General features: G+C 37.8%; 1 protein-coding gene across 3 annotated transcripts in view; it reads right to left on the reverse strand.

Annotated features, from left to right (window-relative positions):
- Positions 1 to 8,680: 8,680 nt before the first annotated feature.
- aff2 (AF4/FMR2 family, member 2) overlaps positions 8,681 to 25,592 on the reverse strand; it is a 221,992-nt gene continuing 205,080 nt past the window's right edge. For all 3 annotated transcript variants that reach the window (XM_059516437.1, XM_059516436.1, XM_059516438.1), the window contains 6 exons: positions 24,086 to 24,222; positions 23,816 to 23,887; positions 19,573 to 19,666; positions 19,300 to 19,349; positions 16,761 to 16,978; positions 8,681 to 9,060 (listed from right to left, as the gene is read on the reverse strand). In XM_059516437.1, the coding sequence (XP_059372420.1) occupies positions 8,939 to 9,060; positions 16,761 to 16,978; positions 19,300 to 19,349; positions 19,573 to 19,666; positions 23,816 to 23,887; positions 24,086 to 24,222 (693 nt within the window). In that variant the 3' untranslated portion in view covers positions 8,681 to 8,938. The remainder of the gene's footprint in view (positions 9,061 to 16,760; positions 16,979 to 19,299; positions 19,350 to 19,572; positions 19,667 to 23,815; positions 23,888 to 24,085; positions 24,223 to 25,592) is intronic.

Raw genomic sequence — 25,592 nt, forward strand, 5'->3', positions numbered from 1 at the left:
TTATATAGCGCTTTAAACAAAATACATTGCATCAAAGCAACTGAACAACATTCATTAGGAAAACAGTGTCAATAATGCAAAAATGAGAGTTAAAGGCAGTTCATCATTGGATTCAGTTATGTCATCTCTGTTCAGTTAAATAGTGTCTGTGCATTTATTTGCAATCAAGTCAACGATATCGCTGTAGATGAAGTGTCCCCAACTAAGCAAGCCAGAGGCGACAGCGGCAAGGAACCGAAACTCCATCGGTGACAGAATGGAGAAAAAAACCTTGGGAGAAACCAGGCTCAGTTGGGGGGCCAGTTCTCCTCTGACCAGACGAAACCAGTAGTTCAATTCCAGGCTGCAGCAAAGTCCGATTGTGCAGAAGAATCATCTGTTTCCTGTGGTCTTGTCCTGGTGCTCCTCTGAGACAAGGTCTTTACAGGGGATCTGTATCTGGGGCTCTAGTTGTCCTGGTCTCCACTGTCTTTCAGGGATGTAGAGGTCCTTTCTAGGTGCTGATCCAGCATCTGGTCTGGATACGTACTGGATCCGGGTGACTGCAGTGACCCTCTGATCTGGACATAGACTGGATCTGGTGGCCACGGTGACCTCGGAACAAGAGAGAAACAGACAAATATGTGTTGGATGATGGAGTCTCTGATGATCGGGGTCTGGCTCGTGTCTTCTGCTGTGGATTGAAGGACATCTGGGAAGATCGTGTCCTGGGTTCACCGGGCCTGTGCAGAGAAACACACGGAGTAGAACTTGTGGGACTGTTAGCAGTGCACTGTATACTTACCCCGGACTTGTGAGCATCAGCCCAGGAGGTTTCCAGCGCGGCTCTCCACTCTCTCAGCTGGGTTTTCCTCACCTCCAGGTCACGAATCTGCTTCTCTATGGCCTCCAGCTCGAGCACCACCGAATGCAGCTAGAACGTGTCCTGCACTCAAAGGTAGACATACATCCACCATTAAAGCAAGTAACAGTGAGTAAAGCAATGGTAATGTGTGTGAATAGAGTATTAGCAAAGCAAGCTGGATTAGCAGCAACCACGTTGGCGATGCTAACGAGCTATAAGCCAAATAGCGGACTCGGGAAATCAAAATAAAACAAGTGATAACAAGGAGCTCTGATTGTTTTTGTTGTAGAATACGATAGAGGATATATTCTCACATAATAGAACTGAAAATGATGGTGTATAAAATAGATTTTTAAGAGAAAAAATAGTCTATAAAAAATAAAGTGACAGAGCTCAAACTCAGTAAGCACATATGCATATGAAGTGACATCCGACACCGAGACTAGGTTTGTTTGGGTTCAGGAAATAGAATAAAATAAATTCCATTGCCTATCATCTTTGAATACCTGGAATCACTTTTATAAGTACCCCAGGCACATTGTTTTTCCATTTTTGAAGCATAAACCCCATAAAAACGATGCACGCTTCGGATCTTCCAATGTTTCTCTATAGCACTGAATCCTACAGATGTCCGAGTTCCGCTCCCCGTGCAACTGATACTGGACTGTCATTGGCTCATCTGTGTTCGAGGGGAGGGGCTTAGCGATAGGTCAATTGTGACTTTTTTCTCAGAATTGTGTTATATAAACTCACAATTGCAAGAAAGAAAGTCAGAATTGCAAGATATAAACTCACAATTCTGACTTTTTCTCAAAAATGTGAGTTTATATCTCATAATTCTGACTTTCTTCTTGCTTTTCAGACTTTTTTTTCCTGCAAATTTGAGTTCATATCTTGCTATTCTGACTTTTTGTCATGGCGAGTCTAAAACTTTTGCAATTTATTTATTTTTTCTTGCAATTGGAAGCTTATATCACGCAATACAGATTTTCTTTTTTCCTCAAAATTATTAATTGATATAACTGAGATTATATTAACTCTGAAATGCAAGTATGTATCATGCAATTCTAAAAAAAAAAAATAGAAATAAAAAATAAATAAACTTGCAAATACCTTTTATTTTATTTTTTATTCATTGGCGGAAACAGGCTTCCACAGGTTATTGCTGACTCTAATATGATACATTTCTGTTGATGTTCCTCAGTTGTATACCAATTTGAACAAAATAATATGCAGAATAATTAAATGCAATATTGATTTTTTTTCTTTACGAAGCTGGTCCCCATCTACTGTCATTTTATGCAAGAGAGCAGCTTAGACATTCAGCTAAACATCTTTTGCACTCCACAGAAGAAACTCAAACAGGTGTGGAATGACATGAGTGTGAGTAAATGATGACAGAATTATCATACATGGTTGATCTATCCCTTTATCTAGACCCCAAATATAACAAAAGTCAGTAAGACAGAATACGTCTCAAACTGACTAATTTGCTTTTATAGTTTGTAAAAAAATTGCAAGAGCTCAAACATTTCTCATAACTAGCACATTTCTGAATCCTAAAGAGAAATACGATCAGTTTTTGCTCATGTTATAAATTCACCTCACCATTGAAACTGTCAATTAGCAAATGCTCAGATCAGGAAACAGTCACTCACGAAACTATTACACCTTTCACCACTAAAGCTGCCCCTTGGTAATGAGGACACTGACTTATAAATTTGCACCTGTAACCTGAAGACATGTAGCCATAGTGTCTGAAAAATCACCTTGATTGTGCACAGCGCCATGGAAATTTATCTTTGCAATGATTTTATTGCATGGTTACCTCAGGCAATTAAATCAATAAATCTTAACTGTCAGGGAGGTGGCTCAGTACCAGGAAGAAATTAAAAGCTCATATTAAGTAAATAAAAGTTGTATTTGACACATAATTTGGAGTGTTATTTAATGAGAGGAACCCATGGCTAAAAATATGAAATAAAGGTGTGTTTTTTTAGGCACATTATTATATTAAAGGTGTATTATCGTATGGCTTAATTTATAGAATTGTAGTGCTTCCCCACACACAAAGAGGCTCATAAATTAATAAGACATATCTGATCATGCAAATGTTCCCAGTGATGAATAAATAAGAGGGAATTATATTCAAGCAGAATGCTGTTATGAGGTCCAGCAACTGCAGTATAATTTAAATATAAATATGTCATGCATATGTGATGTTTAGAATTTAGTTTTATGAGGGAAATACATGCAATAAATTTAAATGTTCTCCTCCTACATTTGGTGAACACCAACAAAGCCATCGCATCATGGTCTATTTTTCAGTTCACTGGGTCTGTCCTGGGAAACAAATTTCTATTTACTGGGGTGGTTTAAGGTTAATGTGGTCAGTTGACAAATCCAATAGTATTTCATGTCTCATTCAGTACAAGATGACAAATAAAAAGGTGTTCAGTTTCACCATTTAAAATTAATTTCCATGCAGTTCATCTCCCATTACGAGTCATGCGTTCCTTCCACTTACAATGATGCTTTGCTAATGCATGTCTTGTTTATTCAGAAGATGATTAGGTTTTTGTGACATTTATGACCAATAAAGAGATGGAAAAACTCAAAGTTAGTCATATTTGGTCAGATTTTTTTTTTTTTTTTGAGTTTGGCTCATACCATTTTTATTTATCATTTTTATACAGACATTAAACATTTAAAAACAACATAACTACATTTCAGTTTTGTTCATTACGTTTGACAGTTTTATTATAAAATAAACATACAATTGGCAAAAAAACAAGAAAAGAACAAGAAGAATAAAAAAATTGCTGGACTTGTGCAACACATTGTAAATACAAAGCTAACCAGGCAGGAAGGGTTTTGATACATAATGCATTTTAAAATGAATTCGTACAACTATACAATGTATAAATTCAAAGCACTGCAGGTTACCTGCTCTGTACAAAAAAAGGAACAAAACAAAAATCTAAATTCTACAGCATGCCAGAACATTGAAATCTTCTGTCATTGCAAGTAATGTGTACAACTTTGCCAACAGCCAGTACCTTTGTAAGATAAAGGTCCTTTTCTTGAAGTAGAAATCCCGCTCTGTCTTGACGTCAAACCAACATACTTTTAGGCAATAGGTAGCATTGAGGCATTTCTATAAAGCGCAAGTTTCACAGAACTGCTTTCTGAAAGGTTTAAATATGTCTACAACATATAACAATACTGACGTCTTTGAAATCGAGTATTAATTAAACGCAACTTTGATTATGAAAGAGTCATGCTGCATCAAAACTCGTAAGAAATTTGCTTTTCTTTGCCATTAAATTTTTTTTTTCCACATAAATCAGTTTGCATATTTTATCAAAATGAAACCTTGAAACTTTCCTTAAATAACAGCATGATGGCTGCATTTCTGAAACCACTAGGAAAGGAAATGCTATAATTTTCCATAAGGCTCAATAGACATTACCTGCTCTTTGGAACATTTCTCCAATTTCAGTTTTAGATTTTGCCAGTAGTGACCCAGACATGCTCTGGCATATACATCTTTCTATGCCACCAATATACTCAAATACATTGCCTTTCATTTGGTTACTTCAATGGCTTCTAAATATCCACCCAAAGTAAGTATTGCCTTGTTATGTAAATACCTATCTTCTGTGAGAAACCCATTAGTGTTCCCAATTTGTACACTCTGATTCAATAAGATTCTCCAGTTGATGATTCACCTGAAAAATGTAGAACATAGCAAAAAGGCAGACTCAAATGACATGGAAGCAATGAGAGATGTTGCATATCTTGATCGATTCAAAGCTGTGGATGGGTTTCAGGGTCAAAATGGAACACCTTGATGTAATTACAATCTCAAGAAGACAATTCATGGTGCACAACCTTATACTGTACAGAGAAAGACAAACGGACAGAACAAGACTGTAAATAACTGTTCTTTGATTCTCTACAGTTTACATTAGTATAACAAGGCATTTGCAATAAGGTATTTAAAAAAGAAAACTCTGATGAAGTTAGAAACTGACTTTGTAATGCGTTCGTTTAAATACAATGACATTTTATGTTCCATAGGCAATAAATAAGAATCAGTAAACTTGTGTTATATCAAAATACTCATACGTTTTAATCAGAGAAGTGCTAAAGTTTAATATAAATCAAGACTTTTCAATGTATTTTGTTTATAATCGCCATCGTCAGACCTTTAAACGTACCATGGTACATGCCGCCTGTTAATCAGCGTGGGAATTGGAAGATCTTTAATTGACGACATGATGTGTTATTTTATGGTAACGAAGAGAGATTTACAAATTTAAATTTGCAGAGCAAATAGAAGGCCTCCAGCTGAGCCTGCTTTAATTGGAGATTGTTCTTCCTGATAGGCTTTTTCAACGTTGTAGAGCTCATTCAGAGGCACAATGGAATCAAAGCGATCTCATGGTACCTCAGAAAGACGTGGAGTAATTGCTATGAGAATGGTTCGTCAGCAAAACTGTAAATGCTAAATGATAAAATCAAATAGCATAGTTGTGTTTGTGGGCATTTTTTTAACTGATAGAGTCAATAAGGTTCTCAGATAGATTCAAATGTGTGTTTCAAATTAGTATAATGCAGTGAGGTCCTAAAATAAATTAAATATTACCAAGGTCAATGTAAGCAACATTATATATATTAAATCCATTTGCAAAAGGATATTATGTGTCCCAGTATTGAGATTATTTTTGTGGCACTTTTATGGACATCCTTGCTGGTTTAGGCTCTATACCGTACATTTGGCAAATGAATGTGATTTCTATTTGCAACAAAACTATGTATAGTAGCAGAGTATTGGACCAAATTTATTTCCCCTCTTGCTTTATTCCCAATTGAGGAAGAGCATATAAATTGAGCAAAAAGCTCCAGAAAGCATACAACTGTTGTTATCATTGCAAGACAAACTGGGGGCATTAGAGGTGCATCTAACAAGCAGAGCAGGTTGTTTACTTCACTGCTAGAATGAGTCAGTGCTGCTGGTTTCTGATGGACTGCCAGAGGGCCATAGATTTCTTTGCCAAACTGGCATAACTCAAACAAGCACAGCAACAGATGCGACAGAAACCACACACATTTTAGAAACCCACTCTATACAAGTAAGAAAACAGCTGGTAATATTGTTAATGGGAAGGTGAATTTCACTATTTGCATAATGATACTTTTGTCTTGCATCAATGGAAGTCCATGAAGTGAATAAAGGCTTCCAACAAAAACATATTTTGCTCCGTAATTAATGTTGTTGTAAGATGTTTTGTATACTTTATCCTGAAGTATTGCTATTGGTGTGCTACAGTGAGTATTGCACTATAAACCATTATTGGACAGTATGCATTTCTCGCTACGTTATGTAAAAATTGCCCAGGAAACATCTGCGAAGGAAATAAAGAGAAATGTATATGATGTGATGTACTGTATATTCAGCTGTACAATATGTAAAGAATTCAAATGCACTTAGACATCATTCATATTTAAGTCATTTTCTATCATCATCAGAGCAGAAAATGAAAATCTGAAATGTACTTGAACATTAAAGCGAAAAACAGGTATCACAACCGCCATTTTTACAAAGAAAATAAATAAATAATCATGTTATGAAAACAGAAAAATTGGATATACCAATATGGTATGGAAAATCATTCAGATCCATTGTCATCCTTAAATATAGACTCTAATAAATTTCCATTGGATACGCAGGCACTTGAATAATTTAGTCTTTCGCTCACATTCTGACATTCATGTGATAGACTGACAGATATATGAAGCTTTACAATACAATGAACACACCCTGCCAATGAAAATCTGCTCCACACACACATGCACGCACGCACACATGCACACACACACTCTCAAATACCTACATCGATGAACAGACCAGCAAGAAGCAACAGTTTGTATCTCACTGATAGGTTATCAACAATTTCACATCATATTAAACATTAAATTCATCAGTAAAGAGTTTATGCATGGAGAATTAACATTTGATTAAAAAGGTTTGTGATTGGATCACATGACGCAATTATTTAGGCCGCAAAAAACTGACCTTGCTTTTTTGGGAGTGTCTCTGGAGATAGAAAAATGTAATGTTATAAAGTACAAGCATTAATAAACTCTCTATAGATAAAAACTTAATGTTAAATGTTATCAACCCAGCCCTAAAGGTGCTGGATTCAACCGAGAAAAATAAAATAAAATAAAACCTGGACAAAACATTGATTCTTCATAGTGCTCATTAAATACGCTGATGTCTCTCAATTCTACCTCTACCTCTCTGCATTAACATGCAAGATTGAACAAACACAGAACAGTTAAAGTAGCTGTCATATACAACACAGTCATTATGGTACATATTGGAAAGAAATCTTTAAGATTCTCTGATACCCCCTTCAGAAGATATCAATCTGTCATATGTGCATATGTATAAGTTAATAGGACAGGGAAATCTCCCATCAGCCTCTGACGCTGTGAACACAAGACGTGAAGTCTGTCTTTTGGAGCGAAGCCAATGTGCCTATCATACTGCTCACACTGACGCCAGCTGTCACTGTGCCACAGTAAAATAGAAAGACGGTGATGTTTGAGAGAATAGATGACAACCATACACGTCCATTACAGTCATCCCAAAAGCCTTGACAGATAAGCATGATTTCAAATGGACACATGTGAATCTCCAGATGGGGTGAATATATGCGTTCGAGATGAATGCAGTGTTAAAAGCTCATTTATCTGTACTTTAATTCCTGTGTATCTCAATCTCGCAGTGGTAAGGCTTGAAATATACTCTACGCGAGTACATGAATGGCAGCTATATGGATTGGATCCATGTGCCGTGTTCTGAAAGCTGTCAGAGCACAATTCATAATTCAACAGCCAGTGTGTGTATTCTCAGCCATGCCACAAGGGGTGCTATAGCGGCTATCAGAGTAAACCAAACATATCCAGTCCTGTTCCAGAGTCTTCCAGCAGAAGGAAAGGAAACTTCTCGCATGGTTTAGCTAAGAACATCAGTTGATGATCATCTAGTAAACTAAGTATTTAGATGTCAAAATGAGATGTCAATTTAAATATTGAGATGAAGGGTTCTTTGTGTGATATTGTTTCCTATTTTAAGTTTTTTTTTGGTCAAATATTAATAAGCAATGAAGCAAATTTATAAATATATTAGTGCTGTCAAAATTAGCAAGTTAATGCAGGCTATTATTATTATTTTTTATTTTTATTTATGTGACGTAAAGTTGACTTTAGATCAATTTAATATGTCCTTGTGGAATAAAAGTGCATATTTGTTATATATATGAAGGATGAAGAAGTAAAATAAAAAAAATAAAAAACATGATAAGGCTTTTTTCATTATTAAATCAAGATAATTTTATCACCCTGACATATCTGACTTAATGCTTTAAAATGAACTTTGATTAAAACATGCCCCTTCAAGTATGAATAGCATTTTTTATCTATTTTGTGTGTAAATTAATATACAGGACCAAAACTTAATGTCACTGACCCACAGACATTTGAAGTAACTCTATCACTGCTTATGTGCCACACACAGTATCACACTTTAAGAATGTTCATGTGAATTTTGCGCTTGAAATATGTTGATCAATCATTCATACTTATCTTAGCGTACTTGCGTAAAGTGTGTTTCTGGCCTCTCCTGCCTTAAAAAGCTAAATAAATTTGCCTGGCCCACATCACAGAGATCACTAGCTGAATTTTTCTTCAACAACATTGTTAACTTCCCCGCTGCTACCATGTTCTTGTATCAGATGCATAAATTTATCCTCCCGTAGTGCTCCGTCCTTCCAGGTCCGCCTTCTACGACATCTCAAGACTTTCCTGACGCACTCAAAGGGAATCAAGCTGGAACGAGGACATGGCACCCTCCAGGGAATAACTCACAGTTCTGAGGCTCGCTAGTGGTTAACTGTCGACTTCCCTCAGGGTTCCAGAGGGTGGTAGATGGCAAAGATGGTGGAGGTAGAGATGAACGGTGGGAGAGAGTGAGAGAGAGTATGACAGAGAGAAAGGAAGAGTACAGTGGAAGAGCCAGCACTATAACAAATTGGCCTCCAGCTGAAGCCAGTGCAATCCTTGGCGTATGTAGCGCACCAGTTCTGTCATGCTGCTGTGCTGCGTCAACGGTTCCATCACTGAGTCCAGCTCCAGAAAGAACTCTGTCAGAACAGAGAGAGACACACTGAGCGATTGGCAACATGGGACCAACATTGATTTATTTATTTTCTTTACATATGACTAGAGTAAATTATATATAACAGGTGTTGCTAACCTTTTTGAGATTAAGTGCCATTGTTTATGTGCCATTGACAGTAAAAACCAACAATAAAGCAAATGAAACTTGCTGGCAGACTAACTACAACATCTTGACTCGTTGACCGCATACAAAAGTAGTCATGTGTTCACAGAAAATAGAGTTGTTTAAAAACAACACATACATTTCAAATCATAAAAAAGATCATGTTTTGCCAGTGATTGTATTTTAGAGTGGTTTAAAAAGTGGGAAATAGACGGAATCCTGCCTTTATTCATGGAAAAACCTTGCTATTTTCTGTGTTTTTTCAAAATTAAGTATAAAGTATAAAAAAAATTTTTTTTCTTCTAAACGTTTTAGTCTTTTTAAAAGTTCTGAAGACTTTAAAGAATTTGAATTCCAGAAAAGAATGCTATTAAAAATCTCTCTCAGTGCATTTAAAATCTGTATACGATTTTCACATTCTGGGTCCAACTCGATGAATTGTTTTATAAAACAGTCATAACTTAATATTTACTAAATTACCTAAAACCATATTGTATCTGATCAGCAACTTCTCATTAGTGAGTGAATGTGAAAAATTATTTATATGTTATTGCTACATTTTTTGTTTAATTGCAAAATTTATAAATTCTTTGACATGCATATTCAGTTCTGATGAGAAATCCTATTTGAATATATCATTGTTAGAAAATAAAAACACGTGAGGCTATGAATGATAATTCTAAAATAAAGATGTCAATAACATGATAGACATGCAATATAATAATTTTTCTCTACTGAACACAGACAAATTATCAAAAAAATAAACAAAAAACCAGCGATCAATCTTTAACTAAATTTTCCTGTCATCGAGGTGAATCTTCTTAAGTTCAGCCTGAAGATAATGGAGGTATCTGATGACATCACTGCCTCCTACTTTTGACTGCAGCAATTAGCAAATAGATGACAACAGCTGACTACAGAGTCAGAACTGATACTGTCATAATTAGCCAATCCTGCTATCATTATGACAAAAGCTCGTACCCACCATCACCTAAATGCATTCATTTCTAGGAAAGACATCGAGGAGGGGAAGTTGAGAGAGAGTTTATTATGGCTGATTTCTGAGGCGGGGGAGACCTCGTACAACACGCAGGGTCTCAGAGCGTTTTAATTAGTCTCCTCCAGAGGACACACAGAGAGAAAGAGAGGAAATGACAAACCACATCAGATCTTGAATGCAATTAGCATAGTGGCTTTTTAATTTCTCTGGTGGGCCGTATCAAACGTTGAGTCACTGATAATGCTGCGAGTGCGAGAGGTGAAATTCTTATATAACGCTGAGATACATGACAGTGAAGACAAATGAGATTTATCCGCAGGAGAGTGATTTTGGGGGAATTCGGGAAAAAGTCATTCTTTACTGCAATGATTGTTTCATGATGCAACACAAAAAAGCCCTGAAAATGGTTGGCGGAGAACTAACTATCTAATACTGATGTGCGATATAGCTAAAAATGATACAAACCTCTGACAATAATGTACATATGTACACTGAATAAATCTGGTGTAGAAACTATTTTTCACTCCAAAAATGTCTATTAAATAAAAAAAAAGTAAAAAAATAAAATAAAAAATAATCTAGAATATATATATATATATATATATAATTATTATTATTATTATTATTAGGGATGCACCAATATAATTTTTTACATTTTTTCGCTTGATACAATACCGATTTCAACAAAAACAACTGATACAGATATTGGTCAATTACATAAAGCAGGCCTTAAAAAAATACAAATTTATCAGTTCCTTTTGGTATTTGGAACATTTATGTTCCTGTGTTCCTTGGTATTAGGCCATTACAGTTCCTAAACTGAAATTAAACTTTTTATTAGCCTATAATGATGATGATGATGATAATAATAATAATAATAATAATAATAATAATAATAATAATAATAATAAAGTACTGCGTTTCCAAAAATTTAAAAAAGAGGGTCTTGATCTGGTAGCCTATCATGCACTTAGTCATAGCCAATACAGCATCTTTCCTAGATTTTGGCCAAATGTATTAAACAAGAGAAAAAACTGTCAACGCTTTAAAGACATTGACCCTTTGAGTCGTACAGTCTCACATATGGGATTTAGACCGCTCTGTGACATCACAAATCTGCCAAATTACTTTGCACTTTGGCTAGCACAGAGCCAAATAGATACATGCACTGCACCTGTCATATTATTAAAACTATCAGAGACTATCAGGGGGCTGGGTCTTCATGTGAAACACAGCAGCCACAACAGCACTTGTGTTTTATTAATTTGTTCCTTTTTATTCGAAACATTACCAAACACATTAACTGAATAATCATTAAATATCTCAATTCTCACCTCTATAGATTAAGTCGATCTATAGTGGAAGATGGTCAAAGTAACCTAATAATTTTATCTATATGCATAAAAAAATGCTGTCTGTTTACTTAATTAACATATATGGGTGTAAATCCATAACATATTTTTAATACGAAGAGATTATATTTAATGTGAATTTAACATTGCAAGTTAATGCAAATAAAAACTTTGCAAGTTACATTATCAAAGAACATTTTGACTGACAGTCTAGATCGAGCCCTCTGAAAAACTACCATTAAAATCACTGAAGCTGTTTATACTGTGAAATTAATATCTCACAGATTGCACTTTGTTGTTTCTGATGAGAGAATTCACAAGCAAGAGAAATTCAGTCAGCGAGCGAGTGAAGAAAACACAAATTTTAGTGATGATTCATTTGAACACCTCTGATTGCTCGTTTCATAACTAAACATCATTGTGTGTGATTGGTTATAATGCAGAGCTGTAAAAAAAACGGACCCCCCCTTTCTGAGGGTTGCCCCCCCCTAAAATATAATTGAAATATGTGTATTGTAAATAATATAATGATATATAGTTAAACTAACTGTGCAAGTAGTAAAACAATACAAATGCAAACGGAGCAACAACAAAAAAAGTTGTAGACATCTCGAGTTGCCCCTGCTTTGCCTCACAGTGCTTTGGTCCACTGCCTGCTCCCTTTACCTCACCACCACCGACACACACACACATTCCGGTGCGAGAAAACATCGTGTTTCAGTAGATGTGGAACTAGTCAAGCTTACTTTATTCACATTAAATATCGGATGACGTGATTATTTTCTCTTTAATAAAGATGATGCTGAGTCATTATTAAACGTGTCCAAAAAAAAATATTTTGGTGTACCAATTTACTTTTGTCACTGATGTAGTCTGCGCTGTTAGCGACCCATGTTTTATACAGGCGTTTACTTAGTTTGTTTAATAAAATCTTACACACACCCATAGTGTATGCATATACAATCTTGTATGTTAGATTAGACTAGTGCGGGTGCGCATTTAGATTTCAGTCGGTTTCAGTGGCGGCTCGTCGGGTGAGGCAGGGGAGGCACAGTTTCCCCCAAATTTTGAGGTGAAAATTAGGAAGATTTAATGTAAATAAAATTTACTATTTGTTTCAGTTCATATCTCAGAATGTGTATATTTTTGTTTGTAATTTCACAGTTGTAATACCTTTACATGAAAGCTCCGCTTTTCTATCGCGAATGTGCCGAATCTGCTGATGTAATTACAACCGCTTAGTGAAAGAGAAGGGGAGGGGGAGGCCAGGGGAACCAATCAGCATCGAATGTTCACTTTCAGCGCTGAGGATGTCACAGTGTCTGGTTTGTGTTCCCTGGGTAACCACTAGATATCCTCCTTCCCCACGGTGTCTGTCACTTCCTGAACTACATTCCCCACGATCCCTGTCTCCTCATTGCACTCAGCTGTCCCTGGTCATTAATCATTGCACTCAGCCAATTCCCCATTAGCATTGTCATTTCCCTGTGTATATATACCCTGTCTGTTTTAGTATGTGTTACAGAGTCCTTGTATTTATCACACCACTCCTGAGTTCTGTATTTGCCCGTTTATTTTGTACCTGTTTTATGTTTAATTGCCACCTTGGTTTTGACCCCTGCCTGGACTGATTTGATGTACGGTTTTCCCTTATTAAAAGACTTACTGCTATTGGATCTACCTGTCCTCTGTTCTTGTGTGGGGATCGTGACAGAAGGACTCCGTCATGCTAAGATCCAGCGGTATGTTTTTCGATGTTTCTTCCCCAGCCACCGAGCGGGAGAGAAAGAGTTGTTTTGAGGGAACCTGCCTGGTCGTTTTTCGTGGGACCCGGGGAGGTCGCAGAGGAGTGAGTGGTCGACAGGAGGTCCGGCATCGCTCTCCACCATGGGCCCCCTTCGACCCTGGGCTCGTGAGGGACGGATCGGAGCTGCTGTCTCGCCATTGCGGACGGAGAGGGGAGAGGACAAGATAAACTGCACAAGATGGCTGCCAGCCCAGCGCCGCTGCCCAGGATGGCCGCCAGCCAAGCACCACTGCCCAAGATGGCCGCAAGCCCAGTGCCACTTCCCAAGATGGCCGCCGGTCCAGAGTCATGGCACAAGATGGCCGCTTGTCCAGCGCCTCTACACGGGATGACAGTCACAGTTGACCCTCCAGAGTCGAGTCAGGATCCCGTTGACCCACCAGAGTCGAGTCAGGTTCCCGTTGACCCTCCAGAGTCGAGTCAGGTTCCCGTTGACCCTCCAGACTCGAGTCAGGTTCCAGTTGACCCTCCAGAGTCAGGTCAGGTCACCGTTGACACTCCAGAGTCAGGTCAGATCAACGTTGACATTCCAGAGTCAGGTCAGGTCACCGTTGACACTCCAGAATTAAGCACTACCACAGTGAGACCTCAGGTGTCAAGTCAAGTCACCGGTGATCTTCAAGGACAAAGTCAAGTCACCGGTGTTCTCCATGGGCAAAGTCAAGTCACCATTGATCTTCAGGTGCAAAGTCAAGTCACCAGTGATCTTCATGGACAAAGTCAAGTCACCATTGATCTTCAGGTGCAAAGTCAAGTCACCAGTGATCTTCATGGACAAAGGCAAGTCACCAGTGATCTTCATGGACAAAGGCAAGTTACCAGTGATCTTCATGGACAAAGTCAAGTCACCAATGATCTTCATGGGCAAAGTCAAGTCACCAATGATCTTCATGGGCAAGGTCAAGTCACCATTGTTCGTCAGGGGCAAGGTCAAGTCACCGACTATCTTCATGGGCAAATGCAAGTCACCAATGATCTTCATGAGCAGAGTCAGGTCACCAATGATCTTCATGAGCAGAGTCAGGTCACCAATGATCTTCATGAGCAGAGTCAAGTCACCAATGATCTTCATGAGCAGAGTCAAGTCACCATTGATCTTCCTGAATCCAGTCTAAACTCTGCAGAACTACTAGAGCCTCTCCACGACTCTGCTGAACTACCAGAGCCTCTCCACGTCTCAGCCGAACTTTCTGAGCGCTCGACTGATCCTGTCGTGGCCACGGAGGCCACCCTTAACTTGTTCATGTTCTCTATTTCAGCCTTACCTGACCAGACTTGCTCTCCTGGGTCATCGATCCCACTGTGGTGGTCCTCTGCTCTGCCCTGGTGGGCTTCTGTCTCGCCCGCACGGCTATGGTGGTCCTCTGCTCCGCCCTGGGGGGCTTCTGTCTTGTCCGCTCGGCTGTGGTGGTCCTCTGCTCCGCCCTGGTGGGTTTCTGTCTTGTCTACACAACTGTGGTGGTCCTCTGCGCCACCCTGGGTGGCATCTGTCTCATCTGCTCGGCTGTGGTGGTCCTCTGCGCCGCCCTGGTGGGCCTCTGTCTCGACCGCATGGCTGTGGTGGTCCTCTACACAGCCCTGGTGGGCTTCTGTCTCGTCCGCACGGCTGTGGTGGGCTCCGGTTCCACATGCGCCGTCCCGGTGGTCCCCAGTTCCACTTGCTCCACCTTGGATTCCTGCCCTGTCGGTACTGCCCTGGGCCCCGGAACTCTCTGACCCACCCTGGTCTCCTTGCGTTGTTGTTTTTATTTATTTATTTTTTCACTTCCTGTCTCTGTTCCCCTCTATGAACCTGGCCCTCTGTCCCTCCCCCTGAGCCTCCACCAGTCCACCTCCCTCCTGGCCTCTTGTTTTGTCGGTCACGTCTTGGAGCGTCTGGTAGCCGCTCCGTAGGGGGGGGGGTGGTTATGTCACAGTGTCTGGTTTGTGTTCCCTGGGTAACCACTAGATGTCCTCCTTCCCCACGGTGTCTGTCACTTCCTGAACTACATTCCCCACAATCCCTGTCTCCTCATTGCACTCAGCTGTCCCTGGTCATTAATCATTGCACTCAGCCAATTCCCCATTAGCATTGTCATTTCCCTGTGTATATATACCCTGTCTGTTTTAGTATGTGTTACGGAGTCCTTGTATTTATCACACCACTCCTGAGTTCTGTATTTGCCCGTTTATTTTGTACCTGTTTTATGTTTAATTGCCACCTTGGTTTTGACCCCTGCCTGGACTGATTTGATGTACGGTTTTCCCTTATTAAAAGACTTACTGCTATTGGATCTACCTGTCCTCTGTTCTTGTGTGGGGATCGTGACAGAGGAGTGCTGAGAAAAGTAACATCATCTATTTTAAAATCCACGAGCCATTTATTTCATTTAATATAGTTAATCTAATATAACATCATACTAAGAGTGCAGTTGTTCTCCAGATATAAGCATAACAAATGTGATTTATATTTTTATAATAATTTTATAAAAAAAGAAGTTAATATTAAGTGCATTTTAGACACCATATTGCCTGTTTTAGATCTATTTCACCAACGAAAAAAGTTGAAAACTAAGCTACAGCAGTAACAGTAATTGCGTCTTTGAGAAGTGTTTTGAGGTGTTTCCTAACTGAATGAATCCACTTTTTGAACAAAGGAAGGCAAAGTAAGTAAGTAGTAAGGCTTTCCTCTCTGTACACATATCCTTAAGTAAAAATTTGCTTTCGTTTTATTTGTTTTATTGGTGTCCCTTTCAAAACTTGCTCATGAGAAATTTTATGTTTATTGTCCCCCCCAACATTTAGATGAAATTTTCGCCCCTGCTGTATGTCACTTAATGAATGTAAGACCACAGTAAAAAAAAAAACAATATTTGCTTAGAAATATTTTACCAAATCATTTCAACGTTTGAAAATTTATAATAATTTTGTGAACCATTTTAGAGTGAAAATAAATTGTTGTATATTTTAAAGCACACACACACACACACACACACACACAGATTAAAATCTAATTATTTAAAATGTACTTACGTTTACTGTAAATAAATGTACTGGACTAAAGATTTTTTTATTCTATATATAAATATTTTACTAAATATTTTGGGATCTAAAATTGCTATAAAATCAAAGCCATATATAAAGCCATACATAAATTACTGTTCCAAATTTGAAGTCGATATTACAAAAATGTAGATTCCTTTGAGATTTTTAAGGAGCTGTAACAAAAATAGCCACTGGGTTACACCCGAACTTTTTTGAATAATTTAAATGCACTTTCACCAACAGTCTTACTGTAAATGCATACATATGTATTTATCGCTCAGCTATACTCTCTACTTGCAGTCTAAAGAAAAAAAAGTGTTTGGAAAAACTGTCTAGTGAACAATAAATCCTGAAATGCAACTCGAAAACAATCCTACCTTGACTTTCCTGGGCCAGCTTGTCAGCGGTTTCCCAGTGTTCATAGCTGCGCAGGATGTTGTTGGTGATGTTGACATGACTGGCTGCCATGTGGTGGATGCGTTGGGGAATGGCCACACTTCCAGAGGCAGAGGAAGAGCCTATCATTCCAGCGCTGCTGCTGACTGAACTGACAGGAGATGGACTCAGGGACATGGGAGATGGGGTACCTGTGCTCCTGTTGGGAGAAAGATGAAATACTGACCAATGAGAATTTCAATCCACCGGAAATCCAATCCACCGTATTCCTGCACCATTTCAAGCTATTTAATGTAAGTGGTGAGTGGGGCATGCAAAGACATTTTGTTTGTACCTTAGTTTCTATTTATGTTATGTTATGCTCAACAGCCCCGCCCACAGTGAAATCTCGTTGGCTCAATATCCTGTGCAGACAGCTTTATATAAATCATATACATCTTGATTGGCTGTAATGACTGCCCTTGTGTAAAAGAAGTACTCTTTAGCATACTTGTAAAATGAGTAGTTATTATGGAAATTATAAACATTAAAATATATACTTAAGTGCAAACTGGGTTAAATGCAGAGCATCAGATCCGAGTATGGGCTGCCATACTTGGCAAATGTCACGACTTTCACTTTCACTTTTTTTTTATAGAAACTGAAACTGTTGTGCCACAGATGCATTGCAAGCTACTGATTACTCAGGAAACAGTCCTCATCTTCCATAAAATGCGCTGCACACATCTGAATATTTGGGTTGGACTGTTCTGGAAAAGTGTTGAAATACAAGTTAACCACTCATTTCTAGTCGTGTCCTCTTTTGGAAGGCCAAACAAGTAGTTTCGCTTTCATAAAACGAAACACACAGCGGCTTCACGTTAGAATGAACCGTTTTAAGTAGGCAGTGGTTGACTCATTACTTTTATAAAGAATATCTCTTTGGATATCTCTCAAGGAAAAATTTAAATCACATTATATAACCCCTTTAATAGTTCTGTTTGACTCATTTAGGTAGCTTTAGTACATATTTTTATCTAATTTCATAATACTATTCTCTTTTAAATATAGTTGTACTGCTGAATATTCTGACAAGCATTTATGGTCAAATAAAATATACTTTAATGTCCTTTCTGTTAAAATTTGCATATAATTTATTTGAAAAGGAATTTTTAATAATGCATTTGCAGTTTAGACCATAAAAAATGCATAAAAATGTATTATCAAATAACACACTACAATAAATCTATAATCGAGCACTTGCTTTAATCCTTTAGTATGTTAATCAACATCAAAATAGGTTTTACGATAACCTAATTATTTAAAATGTACTTGAATTTTACTGTAAAGAAAATGTACTATACTTTTTTTAATTTACACGAAATTAATATTTTACAAAATATTTTGAAATCTAAAATTGCTATAAAATCAAAGCCATATATCTAAATAATTTATGTTCCAAATATGAAGTTGAAAAAGTCTCCTGTGAGATTCCTGTGAGAAAAAAAGATTTTGAATGCATTTTTTTTTTCTCTGACATAAATGTATATATTTCTGTCACAACGTTACTTCTATCATGACATAACCACCACATATGGAACATAAAATTTTTAATTTTACATTATTACAACTTTTTTTTTAAGTTTTTAAAAGTACACTGTGTTAACAAATATAGTCAAGAAAGTGTAAGTGTCAACTAAGTGGCCTTTTCTTTTATTGATATTAGTTTATCTGCATATAGATTTAATTGAAGTACACTTCTTTTTCACAAGCTACTCACATTGCTATGAGATTCTTTATGTTTACCCAACAACCGTTTAATCAGTATCTCAGTAACCTGCAGACAGTATCGTTCCTCCAGACAACTATCAGCAAACATATTCATTGGTCTCTTTAGTGCTTCACCCTTAACAATCTGGTTCAGTGGCTTGTGATCCACTGATAAATGGGAACACACTCAAGCCTCTGCCGGCTAAATTATGCGCCCTGACAACAGCTGGGCCCATTCGTGGCTGGTTTCAGGGCTCAGCTAAAATAAATAAACTCCCTCTGAGGTAAAAAAAAGATTTGTGATGGTAAAGGATGAGGAGGAGGTGGAGGATGGATGTGTTGATCACAGCTACAGCACGTACGGCTGGCTCTTTATTGCTAATGTAGAGGCTGCAGGGGCCGAGCCGGTAAGGCTAATTGCTTTTGACAGGCAGGTTGGCAGCCGAACAGCGGGCCTGGGTAGTGTCCAGATAGAGTCTGGATCAGACACACACACAAAGGCAAACACAGCACCTCTTGCACTGCCTCACCCCATTGGTACTGGGTTGCCATAGAGCTGACATGGAAGCGATGCTGCTTTCTCAGAGTTCATCTCTTCATGTCCTTTCTCTGATGTCAAGTAACCATGACTGAGGTTTCATATCTCGCACTATATTTTTTTCCCACTTGGCAGCGGGAAGAAGATTCTGGAGGGCTGTTCTTAAGCATGATGGAATCTTTTCACAAGCTGGCAGAAACACAAAAGGGGCAAAGAGAGGAAAATGCACGTACTTTCCATTGGCTCCCCACGGCGAAGGTGCTTGGGAACTTTTTGCAGAATTCTGAGTGAGCAAGAATAAAAATCATTTAGAAACACAGCACATAATCACTAAGTCCAAGCATGCTACGTCTCATGCAAATGCTAATAATCATAATTAGCTTACAGTTTGACAATGTATGCTTATAATGGCATTTGGAAACTATTCTATTCAAACAAATATGAAGATTTCTAGCTCTGTTTCTTAACTACAATAAACAAAGAAACAGAGGCACGGGGTCGTATACCTTGAAATACTCCATTAGTGAGCGGGAATACTTCATGGCATGATCCTTCTTCAGCTTGAACATTCGCAAGTATAGAAGTGACAAACAACGATTGCTGAAAAAGAGAAAATATTCATTAAGGTTCTATTATGATCTTGCCAAACATATTCAAGGAATACTGAAAGATGCTGTTAGGACTATTAATGCAGCATCATCAAGGCAATGTTTGGGTGTTTTTGCTTTATAATGACGCAGGGATTGATTTTTATTGAAACTAACTTTTTGTTGCGTGAATGTTACATTAAAACTGGAAAATATTTATCATCCTATTATTATTATTATTATTATTATATCGGTTCCTTGCCGCTGTCGCCTCTGGCTTGCTTAGTTGGGGACAATTCATCTACAGCGATATCGTTGACTTGATTGCAAATAAATGCACAGACACTATTTAACTGAACAGAGATGACATCACTGAATTCAATGATGAACTGCCTTTAACTCTCATTTTTGCATTATTGACACTGTTTTCCTAATGAATGTTGTTCAGTTGCTTTGACGCAATGTATTTTGTTTAAAGCGCTATATAAATAAAGGTGACATTGACATTGACATTAATTCCTTTTTTTTTCAAATGCCTTGATTTATTCTCGTTCCAGACCCAGACAATCTAATCTTTAACATAAAACTCCATCATAATTTTTACTGAATTTTCAAACCCATTATAATTAAACCAGTGACATTAACAATTTCAATATTTACACTGTTAAAATTGTATAAATGTATATCCATCTTATGACCAAATTATGACTGTCCAACAATTGTGCCATCATTTCCATTATGACCGATTTTGTCTATTTGGTGCTTAGTGTACTTTTAGTGTAAGTTAGTATGCTTGGAAATTATTGTGTTATGTGTTCAGATAAACAAAGCACAACAAAAAAATTCCCTGTGATGCATGTACAGTATATACGCTATAGGATACTATTATAGTCAATATAAGCAAATAGTGTCAAAAATCTGTTTCTACATTCTAATAGCCTAATTTACAGAGCCAATAGTGTCTATGGCAAGGACATAAAGTCAAGTCGAATCAAGTAACCTTTATTTATATAGCACTTTTAACAATACAGATTGTGTCAAAGCAACTGTATAGCATTAATTAGGACAATAGTGTGTCAATAATGCTAAATGACAATAGTGAACACTCATTTTTCAGTTAAAGGCAGTTCATCATTGAATTCATTGATGTCATGACATCAACAGTATCTTGTTGACAACAACAGTATTATGATAACCAGCAGTGTGCATCAATATGAGCACTGAGGGAAAGGCAGCCAGTATCATGGGGTGGCTGACCTTTCAACAGTATGCCTGCGAGACACCAGATGCTTGGGACATATGCAGAGCCCCACAAAAACTAGTTTTCTCACATTTCTCACGCATCCAGACTACTGAAGTCCCATCAATATATAAACAAAGGTGTCTGTCCCTCCAAAAACAGGTCAGAGGCTTTTATGGGATCTTGTAGATGCATCTTTATTTGAGCATGAAATGTTTCCTGACGTCACAGGTCAAAATCCACAGGTTATATTGGCCTAATATCTGAAGCCTGAGAGTAAACATGTTTTTACAGCTCTCTTAAATGCATATAATATCGCCTGAATGGTATTATGTCCTCGACCCAGGTTTATAAATCATAAACGCAGCAGCCTTTGAAAATCCCTTTCGGCTGCTAGATGGCTTTCATTAACAAGCTGGAGAGACTGGCAGCTGAATTCCAATCTGCACTGATGACTGTCATCTCGCTATAAGCGCAAAACTAACCTTGACATTCAAAATAAACAAGCCGCCACCGCGTGACAGGCAGGCAGAGCACGGGCGACTTTTATCTGGGCGAGAATATGTTTCTGCCGTCACCATGTGGAAATCTTTCATTATCCTCTAATAGCTTAATGAAATACAGGAATAATGATCCACTCTAAGCTGATTAAGCGCTTTAGCAGTGTTTTAAAGCTTCCTTCCAGATACGGATGATTGTCGTCAAGCGATGGCTGAGAGGAGATTTTACTGGCTGCTAGTGCAAAGCGCTGGATTTAGCTTCTGATGATACACGGGGAACGGCATTGGAGTGTTATTACCAACTCTGACGCCCTTTTGAAGGCCCTAAAGTGTACATCACTTCTTCAAAACAACTACATCTGTTGGGTTATCAATGAAACTCACATTTTGACCTCTATGTATGTTGAGTGTGACTTTTTCAGCGAACAGAATTGCACTAGTTTGATGTCCCCAGACTATTGGATACAGTCCATATGGCGGGTCATTCTGGCTATGTAGAGGGCGTTTACGCAACAACGCTTTTAACTAAATGGGGTAGGGCTGCACGAGTAATCGAACGGGATTAATCACGATTGTCATGCGCGTTTAGTCAGTAAAGCCGGTTCTGTGATTAGCAGTAAATCTCCATCACCTGCTTTCAGGTGGAGCAGCATTTACTACGCAGAGCCATTGCTCTCTGACAAGCTATGCTAAATCGCGTTTAACCGTATTCTAAGCAGCTATAAAGGCTATGTCGAGTAGCATTTCAATATTGATATACTTTATTATGATGAAAATTATAATAATAAGAACTCCATATATAAACCATATATTGCCATAGTCGTGTGTTTTTTAGTCACGTTAAATCAATGAAAGCAGTTAAATCTTCTGTTTATTCAGTTTTAATGGTAGGCATTTCCTGGATTTCTTCTTTGGGGCATATTTGGATTTACAGCACGAGAGCGTCCTCTGGCCTTCGGAAGGAGATTTACTGCTGATCACAGAACTGTGCTTCACTGAAAGTTATGCATAAGAGATGCTACTTCTGCATAATTGCGATTAATTGCCTTTGCGATTTAATTTCAATTAATTGTGCAGCCCTAAAATACGGTAAACATTTTCATGTTTTTTTGTGTGTGTGTTTATTTACATGACCACAGCATTTTCGGGACATGAAAATGGTAACTTTTAAAAACAGGTTTCAAAGTGCAAGTAAAAAAAAAAAAACTATGTTAACTGTGGATCTGTGTGAACAGGGAACATTTTGACAACATTGTCGTGTATGCAAAACTTTTCAAAAACGCAAAGGAAAAACGTTTCCCTTTTTTTAGTGCATTGTTGTCCTGAAATTTACTCTCAGTCAGGAAGGGTTCATCTAACCGACATTTAAAGTGACTTTTAAAGAAGCACGATTCATCTTTTTCTGTGACATTTAGGGGTGGGCAATCTGATATAACCTGCATAACTGCAAAGTGGAATGTAGAATTATCCTCAAGGACACAATGTTTACTTTCTAATGTATGATTCTATGAGTCTTGCAAACATTGTAAAATCGAGTAGCTCTTCCTCTTAAGTCTTCATTGTAGAAGCCTTGAAACAAAACTTTATTTTCTGCCCAGTCGGTTAAAACGTGGATCCTGATTTGTAATAAGTGTAATCAGTGTAACTTTTTATTTTTTTCTCTGTGTGCAATATTCTGGTCACAACAGCTAAATATTATCAAGTACACTACAGTTCAAGAGTTTGGTGACAATAAGATTTTTGTAAATTGAGTCTCAAATGCTTGGTCAAAATACAGTAATACTGTTTTCTACTGTTATATATTTTTAATGCGATTTATTCCAGTGATGCAAAGCTGAATTTTCAGCATCATTACTCCAGTCTTCGGTGTCACATGATCCTTCAGAAATCATTCTAATATGCTGATTTGCTGTTCAAGATTTTTTTTTTGTTATCAATTGTGAAAAACGTTGTTGCTTAATATTTTTGTGGAAACGTGGTGAGGTCATTTTGTATTTAAAAAAAAATACAAATAATAATAATTAAAAGAACAGAATTAACTCAAAATAGAATTCTTTTGTAACATTATAAATGTTTTTACTGGCAATTTTGATCAATTTAATGTGTATTGGCAGGGGCGTCGGACTGGGGGTAAAACCAGTACTGATTACCAGGGCCCCAAAGGAAGAAAGGACCCTTGAAAAGTCTGGAATATATATTTTCAAGAGGAAGGGGGCCCATTAGGACTGCCTATGCATAGGGCCCGGGATCTTGTGCAGCGCCCCTGTGTATTGGCATGCTTAAAAAAATATATATATATTTATATATATATATATATATATATATATATATATATACAGTACATAAAACTAATCATTCAAAAATAAATAAATCAATAAATAACATTTTAATCACTGACTCAAGCACATGAACGCAAACTTACCACAGCACAGCGAGCTTCTTCTCAGCTATTGTGGCAGAATGACTGGTAAAGTTCTTTAATCTCATTGCGTACCTTAAATAACAAAAGTACAAGAGTTACATATGATAAAACTACTGACACCATATTTCAGTTAGCAAAAGATCTTAGAATACACTGATGAACTTCGAGGACCGTCTAGTTTAGTTGCCTCTGATGTAAATAAAACGAGGACTGCTCCAACTGTATGTAGGTTATCATCTTTTATTTTTTAATCATGAAGATGGCACTGACCTGATGAGCTCTACGGTTTCTGAATACATTGTGTATGGTGACTTGGCCTCTAACGGGTCCCGTTCCATGGCATTGCCACATTCGATAAACGAGAGTGCCCCGTCTGCGTAATTCACAGCTTTTCCGAACTTGTCCATCTGTGAGGCAAAAGTGTAATCAAAGGTTGAGAGAATTATGCAAAAAAATAAATAAATAAACACACACACACACACACACACACACACAAAAAAAAAACAAGTATTGAGGTAATTTTCGAAGCTCGTAAAGTCATGTAGGAAAACAGATCTCATCGGAGGAGGAAATAAAGCCATTAGGCTGAGGTAAGAAGATGAATCAGAAGATGTAATCCAAGAGTGAGGCAATGTGCAGATTTACGGCCAACTTCATGGCAAGTTTATGAATCAGAACAGTTTCTTTTGTGTGGTTTAGCTGTTCAAAGTGCTTTTCTCTATATTTAGGGATTACATTTTTCATCCTGACTTATCGGTATGTGCTCATAAAGGCTAACTTGAACTCTCATGTCTAAATTTTCAAACACAAACCAATCAATAGCACTAAACAACATTACGACTGCCTCCAAAAACCCAACTGCATCCAGCTCCGCAGACAAGCACAAACAATGAGAGCATATCTCATCTTCGTTTTCAAGGGAGCCCTTTAATACAAGGCACGTGGACGCCCGGGATTCATTACATGCCTGCAACTATGCTCATAACACTTGCAGCCAATTCCCCTTACTTTGTATTCATGACTAGGCCTATACATTGTCATTGTGATTTATGACAGAGAGTATGTAACTTTCGATAATGGACAATGTCTCCAGAGATAATTACCTGGGTCCAATTATTGAGGGTCTGGGGGTCTGTTTTGTAAATCTCTAACAAAGCTCCTGCTTTATGGATGCTAAGGGCAGACACAAGGGCTTTCACTCACCTAGATAGGATAGTCTTCAATTATAAAAGGTCTGTCGAGAGAGCTTTTTCTCAGCTTGCTAATGGCTCTCTGTAGTGGATGGGTTATGTGTCCGTGTAGTTAAGAGCAGTGCGGCAGGAATTTTTCATCTACTCTTGCTGAGTGTTAACTTCCCATCGGAAAAGAAAAATCACTAAAGATTGCACTATTATCACTGTTTCTCCTAGGCTGCACTGAGATTGGATGAGAACTGAATGGAGTCTCTGGCTTGGCAGATTTTTCTGCTTAGTAAAAGAGGTCATAATTTCACGTCTCCACTAGAGTTTCAGAAAGATCTCACTGTTTCCCTCAGGTGCCTAGATACCCAAATCAGGGTTCCCACACCTTCTGATCAATGAATTATTAAGATTTTATCAGCAACCCAAATTCCTTTTAGAATGCTTTATACAGATCACATCGACAAAGACCAATTTTAGCAGAACAAAGCTAGAAAAAAACCTATATTCACTATAGAAATTGAATTTTTTTTATAATATATACATATAATAATGTTTTTTCTCTAGTTTATACCATATTCATTCATACTGTTTCTGCT

This window comes from Carassius carassius, chromosome 29, assembly GCF_963082965.1.
Source record: "Carassius carassius chromosome 29, fCarCar2.1, whole genome shotgun sequence".
Taxonomy (NCBI): Eukaryota; Metazoa; Chordata; class Actinopteri; order Cypriniformes; family Cyprinidae; genus Carassius; species Carassius carassius.